At 32.1% G+C, this 12208-nt stretch overlaps 1 protein-coding gene across 1 annotated transcript; it reads right to left on the bottom strand.

Annotated features, from left to right (window-relative positions):
- Window positions 1-931: 931 nt before the first annotated feature.
- Window positions 932-10372, bottom strand: LOC128157651 (uncharacterized). The gene is made up of 2 exons (XM_052820224.1): window positions 10333-10372; window positions 932-3499 (listed from the first exon to the last, which is right to left on the bottom strand). Exons 1-2 carry the CDS (start codon window positions 10365-10367, stop codon window positions 1828-1830), a joined length of 1707 nt encoding a protein of 568 aa, XP_052676184.1. The 5' UTR covers window positions 10368-10372; the 3' UTR covers window positions 932-1827.
- Between the last annotated feature and the right edge of the window lie 1836 nt (window positions 10373-12208).

Here is a 12208-nt window from a genome sequence, read left to right as displayed (position 1 = left end):
AATGGACATAATCAATGCAGAGATCTTCTTGAAATTTACTTGCCATCTTGCATTTTGAAAAAATTTTAAAAATCGCATCACAAAAATATAACGGTATACGTGAACTTACAAAGCGATTGAATAGAAGTGCAGATTCAGCACGTGGGGTGGCTTTTGTATTTTGTTGGTCTGTCGTATTTAATACACTTAATTAGGTACGTACGAGTATATTCAAACAATAAACATAAACAAAAAGTAGCGATCAATACCGAAAAATCAACGTATCCTGCGTTCTGTAATGTGGCTATCTTTAGAGCCTGCATGTATCACTGAAGAAAGCATTTTATTGTTTATATCTACATCTTTCATTTGATAAACTAATGAATCGAATTAATCGTAAAAAGTAAGTAAAGGTCATTAGATTATATATATATATATATATATATATATATATATATATATATATATATATATATATATATATATATATATATATATAATTGTTTCATATGTAATGTACACCAGAACGATAGATGAAAGCTGTAGCCAAAGCGTCTTATATATGGGAATTTGAGTTTGGCATCATTATGACTAGTTCGTGCAATCCTTGATTTTTCTTAGGTTCCTGAAGATACCGACCGATCGATAAACTGCATGGTTAGAACTGGACCGAGTTAATTTCAGTCCTGTCTGTTTCTATACAGCTGTGAATTACAATCAGTTTTCGTAAGAAATAGAGGGAATCATACTTAGTGGATGTAAATTTTAATCTATAAATATAAGATGCAATTTTTGTTAAAATCTTTTCTCTCAAATCAACTGTCCACATTCTTGTAGTTGTAATTACTTTTCAGTGAGACAGTCAAAACCGATTTTCATTTTTTATCTCGAAACTGCTGTTTCTGCTTCTTTGACACATGTACAGTTTATTTATCATTAAATCTTTCATTATCAAATAATATACTGTTAATTTGAATGACTTTTTCAATGTATGTTATTCTACCTTAACCTAGGAGTTAGGTTGAATGATTATGATTTTTTGTCTTTCTTGGATAGAGAGATTTCTGGTGACTTTGAAAACAGGAAGAGGAAACGACTAAGTGAACCAGCGTCCAGGAAACACAGACGGAGGTGATGGCCGTTTTCCTCTAGAAAGTTGTTCAAAGTACAGGGCATTATGTGAATTTTCATATGTTCTATTCTCCTTACTTTATCTCACAAGTACAATAACATATATTTAAATATATTTTGATTGGACCAGGTGTTTTTTGTATATTTAACTATTATTTTGTAAAAGGTTATAAATCATTGTGACATGTAAATACTTTTCAATTTCGTATTTGTCATTTAATGTGAAAATCTAATAAAACACATGTAACAATAGAACACTAAGAACTCTATTTATAAATGTAGTATTATTTTATCATAAAAATCTTATGCATTGAAAATATTGAAAATTACGAATTGTTACTCTGTACATCTCAGGTATTGGGGAACTTGATATTGAATTTGTTTTTTAAAATCTAACTTGAAAATTTAGAAACAATATATGTTGACTTTACCAATAGAAAATGGGGCGTCATTTTATGTCTTATAAGGAAGCATTGCTTTATCAAATGCAATATCTTGGACATTTAGTTGAAAAAAAAAATCATTTTAAAACAAATAAAAACTCAACTTACTCAACAATCATGTATTAAATCACGTATATAATATGTAATATAATGAATGAGGAAAAAATGACTGGATTTTAACTACCTTTTTAATATATCTTTAATAAGTTTTAAAAAAAAGCCAAAATAACGAAAATGGTTTCTGCTTTATCTTTATAAGTCACCAATTTGGTGTCTATCTTAAAAATTTGATTTTTTTTACATTGCCTTTGTAATACTCGCACACAAACAGATTGTCATTATTGTCCACACATAAACCAAAAGGAGCCTCCAGACCACAATTATCAATGTAACGGAGAAACTGTCCATTCTGATCCAGAATGTGGATACAATGGTTGTAAATGTCTGCTGTCAGGATGCGACTCTGACTGTCTGTTGTAATACCATAGGGATTAAATGGTTTGTTCTTGGTAGCTGAGGGATGAACAGTGTATCTCCATCTGAGTTTCCCGTCCTGATAAACCACGACAACTGCACCAGCCTCATGGTCAGTTACACAGATGTCATGGTTTCTGTTCTCTGTGATATATTTCTCATAACTATTCCCCGAGTACAGAGGTTTACCTTCATCATCAAACTGAATTGTTTGTTTCTCTGTAGATCCTGAGTAACGGACAACTTTGGATTGAGTTTTATCATTACTGTACATAGTAACTAGGAGATCACCAGTAGAGGTGACACACAGATTAAAGGGCGCCCATCCCTGTAATCTGATCAACTCTTCTATCTGTCCATTCTTTACTTTGTTCACTGTCCTAGTTTTCCAGTCAGAGTACAGTAAATCCCCATCACTGTTTACAACTATGTCATTGGGCCTTTTTCCTGATTTTGTCCCGATTGTTTGGAGAAGTGAACCATTAATGTTAAAGCATTTGATTTTTTTGGTGAATCCATGCGTCCATACACCGTCTTCATCTAGACAGGTAACACCGAGTAGTTCTTTATACCCAGTCTGTATTGTGGCAACAAGCTCTGGCTCATCCAGTAGTTCTCTGACTAAAGTGTTGGGTTGGTTCTGTGACAAGACATTTTCTTTTGTAGCAGTTGATAATGGGGTGATCTGTCCAAACAAACTATAAAGCTTCTCCCTGTCTATCGGTTTTGGAATGTATGTTGGCAGTTTTACTTGAAGCTTGGGTGGAAGTTTGCTAAATTCTCTGATCTTTGAGTTGTATTCAATGGTAGGAGCTACTGCAGTAGATTTCTCAATTTCTTTTAAGGCAAGTAATGTTTGTTTTATCAGAGACTGTATCTGTTTGATTTCATCCAAATGTTTCTGTAAAATGTCTTTGTGTTTCTCTTTAATGTCGCTGATATCAGTTTTCATTTTGTTGATAACGATGTCGATTTCTCTGTGCCACTGCTCTCCTTGTTTAGACATTGTTGTTGTAAGTTTCTCATATCCTCCATCCAGGTTGGCAAGCTGATTTTCCAAGTCCATTGCAATTTCTTTATATTTAGGAGAAATAAGATTTTTTAATTCCTCTGTGTCTTTTTCGATATTGTTTTTCTTTGTCTTGTAAACCTCTGTAACATCTACAAATAAATGTTCCCTGTGTTGTTCAGAGGCAGTACAAGAGGAACAAACAAATACGTTGTCGCAATTCTTGCACAGCAAATCGCAATTTTTTTGTGGATGTGTCCTACATTTTGGATAAACGAGGGTTGATCTTCGTTCTTGGAATGGGACAATTTTATGTTTGTCATATCCATCTGAGATGTGTTTGCCTATACATGACATACAAAGGTTGACATGACAAAAGTCACAGTAGCTGTGTACTATGGCGGTCTCACAAAGGTCACATCGGTGCACATCCTGGGCACTAGTACGGGGATCCATGATTTGTCTAGAAATTAAAATGAAAACATCAAAGTGAAAAATAAACACGAAATAATAATACAGATCTAACTTATTTATTATATAATATTAAATGATATTTAAAATGCATATGAAATTCTTTCTAAAAATACATGTTACTGACTATTATGTATATATATTTACATCTACCCGGACCGAGTATAATTTCCTCTATTTCTTGCAGAAACTTATAGTTAATTCATAGCTACACAATCGAAACAGCCAGACTGAAATTAACAAGCCCCGTTTATCGTTGGTCGAAATCTAAAGCGGCTGAAACGAAAAAAGTTACGTGACACAGGGCGATACGAAGGTGTTTGTGTTTAGCTCCGTGTTTTTTGACAATTTCCAAGGGAATTTATGCCTCTTGCCAAAATTTCCTTTGGATATCGGTGTGTATTGTGCTTGTACATAGATTTATACATAGACTTGTGATTATTGTGTGATTTACAAAAGTAGTTTACTGAGTTTTTCTATTATTGTGTCAAATTCATTTTGACGAACACTGTTCAATCATTCACTCATTCCGGATACCTGTTAGGAGTCTCGATACGCTTGACGCCCTCTTAACGGTCTTACGGTACTTGATCATTTACTTGATCATTTCACAATGGAACTGTTAAAACCAGTTTACCTGAAGGATAAAGAAATCCAATGTGGTCAGAACCGCATTTCTGATTATGATTTGTCAATTGCTGTTAGCAACATCTTAAATGATGTAAAATGTGTCCAAAAAGATAGAGATCTTTGGAGAATATACGTAGACTCAACAGAAAGCAGGTCAAAGCTGCTAGCACAGGGGATAGACCTTAGAAACACAATTATAAGAGTGTATGACACCAATCCCTATTCTGCTGGGCTCTCGAGTCCTTCTGAAAATGTTCTCAAAATAACTGTCAAGGGTGTACCCCTATCTGTTGATGATAATGAAGTGATTAAAATGCTAAATGACTTCAATGTGTCCTTTACAAGTGAGCTAAAATACGAAAAAATTCGGCATCCAATTACCAGGAAAATGACAGGTATTCTAAACGGAAATCGTTTTATCTATGCCAAATCTCTTGCAGAGGGCACGTTTCTACCTTGCACAGCCACATGTGCTGGTCTTCGATGCTTTATTTACCATTATGGTCAACCGTCTGCAAAGCGCACCCCACGCTGCACAAATTGCTGGGAGGAGCATCATTTCTCTAAAGACTGCCCTAACCCAAAAAGATGCAAGGTGTGCAAATCTGAAGGTCACATGCCTGGTGATAAGGAGTGCGAGTTCTTTTCTCAAGATGAAACTAATGTCATTGCATTTGCTGGTCAGGACAACTGTTTGTCCAACTTTTATCCATGCAACATCAACGTCTTCGGCGTCAGCCATAGGTCTGCGGAACACGCCTTCCAATACGTTAAGGCTATGCGCAGTGGGGATATCCCGAGGGCAACGGCGATACAATCAGCTAAATCAGCCCTTGATGCCAAAAAAATTGGGAAATTTATCACTTCTTCCACCAGCTTTACAGACAATCAGGTGGCCCTAATGACTGAAATCATCGAGGCAAAAGCGGACCAAGTTCCAGCTTTCGCTGATGCCCTAAAGTAAGTACAAAAAATCTGACGTTTTTGTCGAAACTACATTTGATGATTTTTGGGCTTCCGGCCTAGACAGAATGGCTACCATTCACACACATTCTAGTGCATGGCCTGGATCAAACAAACTTGGTCATATCATTTCCGAAATTGCTTCGCGTATGCGCCGCGCCACAGGTCGCTCTCACTCCGCTCCGAGAACTGCGCCAAAAGAAAAAACTAAATCCCAGTCAAATATCTCGCAAATGCTTAAAGAGCTGAAGAACCCCAGGAAACGCAGTTGTTCCGGTAGCAGGAAATCCTCTCCTAAAAGCCAGGTGCGCGATTCCAAGAAACGCGATGGTGATGGATAACTTCATTCCTTATAAACAGGACCATTACTTTAGAGACGGACAGTGATATGAGCTTCAATTTCCTCTTGAATGTGAGAATTACGGTGTTTTTTTGTAGTATATCTATATATATTAGCACATCTATTTTCATAATTTTTATGTGAAACCAAGGATCAGTTTAATTTTGTCTCTGCTAACGTTAGAGGTCTAAATACAAAAGAAAAACGACTTAAATTTTATAATTGGCTTAGCGACTCAAAAGTTGATATAGCTTTTATACAAGAAACGCACTATGTCGAACGTAATGAATTTCTTTATAATTCTATATGGCCTGGGAAATCTATACACTGTTACTCAGATTCCCCCCTTAGCAGAGGAGTATCCATTTTAATTCGGAAAGGTTTAGAAATAGAAATTCTAGCATACATAGATCTAATGATGGACGTAAATTACTAATCAATGTTAAAATTGGTGATATAGATTTAACTTTAGTTAATATATATGCACCTAATAATGAAACATACAGAGTACAGTTTTTTAAAAGAATGAGATCTTTTATTAATAATTACTCAAATAATGCAACAAATATTGCAGTATGCGGTGATTTTAATTGTAAATTAAATAACTCTACGGATAGGAGTTCCAAGTTACTTAAAGAAATTTTAGCTCAATTACATGTTGTTGATATATGGAAGGATAAGCTGAATGATACAGACGGTTTTACATGGTGCGATGCTACTGACACACCAAAAAGTAGAATTGATTTCATTTTTATAAGCAAATATTTATATTTAAAAGCTAAAAATATCTCAGTTCGTAAAATCCCCGGTACACATTCTAACAGAACGAGAATGTCACATCATAAGGCTATACAATTTAACGTTAAATTACACGAAAATGAAAGAGGGACAGGTTATTGGAAACTAAATACATCTCTACTTGAAAAATCTGATTATAAGGAAAAAATATATGACATTATTCAAAATATTAGTAAATTAAGCGTTACTTGTATGCAAACATGGGAACAGCTGAAACAGGAGGTTAAACGATTTTCTATTCATTATTCAATAAAAAGTCAAAAGAGTTACAAAGATCAGATTAAAAACATAGAAAAGGAAATAATCGAGATAGAATCGTTACCTTATTTAGAAATTAATATGAATAAAAAGCGAACTCTTGAAAGACAACTAAGCGATTTATACGATAGAAGAGCAAAAGGGGCTCAAATTAGGTCTCGCACAAAATGGATAAATGAAGGGGAGAAAAACACGAATTTCTTTTTAGGCTTGGAAAAAAAGCACCAAACACAGAATACTATTTATGAACTAAAAAATAAAAATAATGAAACTCTTTCTACTGATGATGACATATTAGGTGAAATGTGTAGCTTTAATGAAGAACTCTATCGTAGTAAAAATATAAGTAGTTCTGATATTGAAAACTACTTACAAAATAGTAATATCATGCGTTTATCTGAAAATGTAAAAAATACATGTGATCAATTTCCAAACTTAGAAGAGTGTAGAGATTCTGTAATGAACATGAAACATAATAAATCACCAGGGTTAGACGGATTACCAGTTGAATTCTATCAATGTTTCTGGGATAAAATATCAATTCTCTTTCATAATATGCTTAAAGAAATATTCAGTTTAGATGAAATGACATTTTCACAACGACTTGCTGTATTATCTTTAATTCACAAAAAAGGAGAACGGTCACAGCATACAAACTATAGACCAATTAGTCTCACTAATACTGATTACAAAATAATTGCCTTTATATTTGCTCGCCGTCTGCAAAAGGTTATTGATAACTATATAGGAAATGAACAAACAGCATATATAAAAGGAAGATATATTGGAAGCAACGCAAGGCTTATACTTGATATTTTCGAATATTGTGAAAATAATAATCAAAATGGTATATTACTATTCCTAGACTTTGAAAAAGCTTTCGACTCAGTTGAATGGAATTTTCTTTTTAAAACTTTGAAAAAATTTAATTTTGGACCAGATTTTATAAAAATGGATAAAAATCCTTTATAAAAACCCCGTTTTCCGTTTAAAAAATAATGGATGGATTTCAAAAACATGCGCAATGAATAGAGGTATAAGACAAGGGTGTCCGATTTCTGCTCTATTATATTTATTTGTTGCGGAAATTTTATCAAGTAAAATAAAAGAAAATAATTCAATACATGGATTTACCTCGAAAAATTTACAAGATGAAATAAAAAATGTACAGCACGCGGACGATATGACGGTTACTTTAGGATATATAGAATCCATGAAACATGCTATTGGCACCATAGATAAATTTTGCAAATTAGCTGGATCAAAGATAAACCTATCAAAAACTGAATGCATATTGTTAGGAAATTTAAAAGACCAGTTCGAAAATCTAGAAGGTATTAAAGTAGCTAAACAGGCTGTAAAATGCTTAGGTATTTTTGTAGGACACGACAAAATCGAGTGTTATAATAAAAACTGGATGAAGATTTACCACGATATTGAAATTTTGTTTGAATCATGGAAAAAGAGAAAATTAACATTATTCGGTAAAGTTACTGTAGTTAATTCTCTTGCCTTACCTAAACTTATATATGTTTCTAGTATTTTAGAACTTCCCGAAAGAAATTATGTGAATGATATAAATAGATTAATATACAATTTCATATGGAATAAAACAGACAGAATCAAACGAAATACGATTATAGGTGATATTATGGATGGCGGTATAGGCATTACCGACATAGACTCTAAATTAAAGGCTATAAAGGCAACGTGGATTGCCCGCCTTATTACAACTAATCATGTTGTAAAAAAATATATAGATAGTCTCTGTAAAGCGCTGAATATCAATATAAACTATTTAATGAGCACAACAGAAATATCGACTGAAAATTATGGTATACTAAAAAACTTTCCAGAATTTTATAAGCAAGTTTTTACCTGTTTTAATCTATGTAAAGATTTTAAGCAAAATAATGACAGATCAATAAATACCGAATCGTTTTTATTACAACCAATTTGGTCGAATACTTCATTTACTTTTAAAGGTAAAACGATATGTTTTGATGAATGGATTAAAAGCGGAATACTATATGTTAAAGACATCTTCAAAGAAAATGGTAAATTAAAAAGTACAAGAGATATATTTGATAGGTTAAACAAAAAAATCAATTGGATCTGCGAGTATAAAATAATACAAAAAGTGTTTAAGAAATTTGAATTCATGTATGATTTTTCTAAAATCCCCTATATCAAAATGCAACAGAATGACGAAGAATACAAAACTAAATGTTTTTATTCGAAGTTTGTAAAGCTCAAATTTCAAAGTCCAATTTCACAAGGAAAGCTTGGTAGGGATTTCCAAATCCCAGATAAGGAAACTTGGAAATCAATATATTTCAACAAAATTAAAAATGTCAAAGATAAAAGTATTGCGGAATTTAATTATAAACTTCTAAACAATTTACTAAGTAATAATCTGTTAATTAGTAAGTGGAATAAAGGTGTAAATAACAAATGCAAAATATGTAGAACCGAGATAGAAAATGCACAGCATCTAATTTTTGATTGTGTAAATGTAAAACATGTTTGGCATATGGCAAGCCAATGCTTAAATTTTACTATTGTTTGGAAAAATGTCATTGTTGGTTTTTTTGTTGATGATAACGAAACAACAAAGCTTTATAATATCTTCCTCTCATTTATTGCATTCAGAATTTACAAATATAAAATGTTCTGTAGGGTCGAAAACTTAGAAGAAACAAGTCAATCGTTAAGAATGTATATTAAAGAGAATACTTTATCATATTGTTCTGTTCTATCTTTTTTACATCAAATGAAAGAAAAGAAACTTGTTCAAAATTTTGCATTTTTACTATGAATATTCATTTATGCTATGAATATGTATTTATGCTTATATCTATTATGTATGTATATATATATATATATATATATATATATATATATATATATATATATATATATATATATATATATATATATATATATATATATATATATATATATATACGCCTACCCTCCGAGGGAGACAGTCCCTCTGTTGTATACAAGGGTTTCTAACATGGACACAGACTTTGACTGATGGTAGGGAAACCCTTTGTTATGTGTGGGCCAAAAAATAAAAAAATCACATGTAAATTATCAATGCAAGGATTTATTTTCTCTCACGTTTTTCTGATTAACACATACATGTTTAAATGTACGTACGGTGTACATGTAACATTTTTTTCCATAAAAACTTGATATATATCGTATACGTTTTTTCAACATATGTTGATTTTTTTCCTTTTTTCTGATTATCTTATATACATATACAGTGTACAATTTTAGTTTATAAAAACCTGATATATATTGTAAATCTGTTTTCACCATATGCTATTTTCTGATATGTTATTATGTACTTGTTTATAAGGAATCAATAAATGGTATATATATATAAAAAAAAAAGCGGCTGAAACTGACAAGACTGAAATCTACACGCACCGTATATCAATTGGTCGAAACCTACAGCGACCTACATGTAATTAAGAAAAGTCACGGACTGTACAACAAATCATGATGATGTCAGACTCAAAGTATCACAGGAGACGATTGACTGTTTCTTTTAGCTATCGTCACTAATGTTCATAAGCAGTAATTTAATGAATTTTACTTACTTTTTATAATCAATTTAATAATTAGTTAAAAGTAAGATGTAAATAGAAATAATAAAATGCTTTCTTTTATGATTCATGCGGGATGTGAAGGTAGCAATCACTGCAGAAAAAATTGACAGAGCCCGCGCTTCCGCAGGTTATGTATTTTTTCTGCTAATGAACGTAAAATACATTTTTGGTGGTATATAATTATTAATAAATTTGAATTTAAAACGAAAGTACCTTGTGATAATTGTATGTTGTCGCTCTGCTTTCATCAAATATTTCCAAAGAAACAATAGTCAAATAGAATAATCGACTTGTATTAATTGATAAGCGTTTAAACGTAAAATACATTTTTGGTGGTTTAATAATAGAATAAAACTGAATTTAAAACGAATTTCGTTATTATTATATTTAAACTAAACCTAAAACTAAAGTACTTTCAAAGTACTTTAGTTTTAGGTTTAGTTTAAATATAATAATGTAAAACAACAAACCGTCGGCATCTTAATTTTCATGTATCATAATAGATTAGATTAAGTTTATAAGGAATACAAACCTTGTCCTAGTTGATCATGATATTCATGGAATTGGACATGCATCAAACGTGCAGACGTTCTTAAACATGACACACCTGCCTGTGTGGAATGTGGTCACCTGACAGAAAATTTAAAACAGAGTTATTCCCCGTGTATTGTTATCTTTAACACACCCCCCCCCCAGTTCTCCGTTCAAACGTAGCATTCAAAACGAAAGTAATTTGTAGTATAGTTTAAATATAATAATGTAAAACAACAACACGTCGGTATCTTAATTTTTCATGTATTATAATAGATTAGATTAAGTTTATAAGGAATACAAACCTTGTTTAAGTTGTTTTTTTATATTCATGGAATGGGACATCCAACAAGTGTGCAGACGTTCTGAAACATGACTGAGCCTGCGCCTGTTTTATGTGTTATGTACACAGGGGCTCGTCACGAAGTTTTATCAACCTTTTATATATACCACCTCTATACTATAAAATACACCTTGTTTATTTTATAGTATAGAGGTGGTATATATAAAAGGTTGATAAAACTTCGTGACGAGCCCCTGTGTTTTGTATTTACCTGACAGAAAATTTAAAACAGTTAGAGTTATTCCCCGTGTATTGTAATCCTGTATCTACCCCCCCCCCCCCCGGTCCTCCGTTCGATGACTTATTTTCAAACGTAGTACGTGTTTGTAAGAGTTTTACAGTTTAGTTTTAGAGTTTTTGTTTTTTGGCAGACATAGTCAAAATAAATCAATGCGTAGTTTACAGTAAATCTAACTATCATATATGTTGAGGATGAAATCCAAAGGCATGTACAATTTAGTGATCCCTTGTTATATTTGAATAAATATAAAACATCTTAAATGTTGTAGACAAACCATCTAAAATGCTGCAGACAATACTTAATAGAGATTGAATTAAACTGACTTATCTGAAGACAGGAAGAAAACCGTACCTTATTGCAATTATATATGCAAAATGTGTATATTCTTGGAATTTTAAACGGTTTAAATGAGTTAAACGGACCATAACGTATGCGGAGATTATAATTATGTCAACGGTACTAGTGTAGAACTACTACACCTACATAAAGAGTAAATGTTTATATCTTTCATATGATTGTTTTAATATATTCGATCAGTGATTACAATCATTTCAAGATATATTGCCAGTCCGGTACTGTTTACACAATTTGGCTGAAAAAAATTAGTTCCATTCATGATCAGCAGATACAACATATTATAACAAGTGTTTACAATACGGAATAAAAATCACCTTTTCACGAGAAATGTGAATGTGAAGTATTTATATTCCTACGCCAACTGCCACCTGAGTATTTTCACGATAGTATATACAGTTCTTCGTTAGACATATTTTTTCACTAATGAATATTGCTTATATTATTAGAACAATTATATTACTTTCATGATTACTGTTCGTTAGTTACCACACAATGTTGTTTCATTATTCATTGTGAATGAGTATGTGTTTTTCTGTTCTTTTTATGACGGAATGGTTATGCAACACCTGCATCATATTTCTGATCCAACTCGTGTAGACTCTTTTTAAGCACAGATG

Source organism: Crassostrea angulata, chromosome 8, assembly GCF_025612915.1.
Source record: "Crassostrea angulata isolate pt1a10 chromosome 8, ASM2561291v2, whole genome shotgun sequence".
Taxonomy (NCBI): Eukaryota; Metazoa; Mollusca; class Bivalvia; order Ostreida; family Ostreidae; genus Magallana; species Magallana angulata.
The sequence above is the reverse complement of the archived record's forward strand: the minus strand, read 5'-3'. Positions and strand labels throughout refer to the sequence as shown.

Bases quoted from the DNA above. Each gene is read 5' to 3' on its own strand.
- LOC128157651 (XM_052820224.1), bottom strand. From the start codon at position 10,367: ATGAAAGCAGAGCGACAACATACAATTATCACAAG. The intron at 3,500-10,332 runs GTACTTTCGTTT...TTTAATTTCTAG, and splicing joins CAACATACAATTATCACAAG to ACAAATCATGGATCCCCGTA.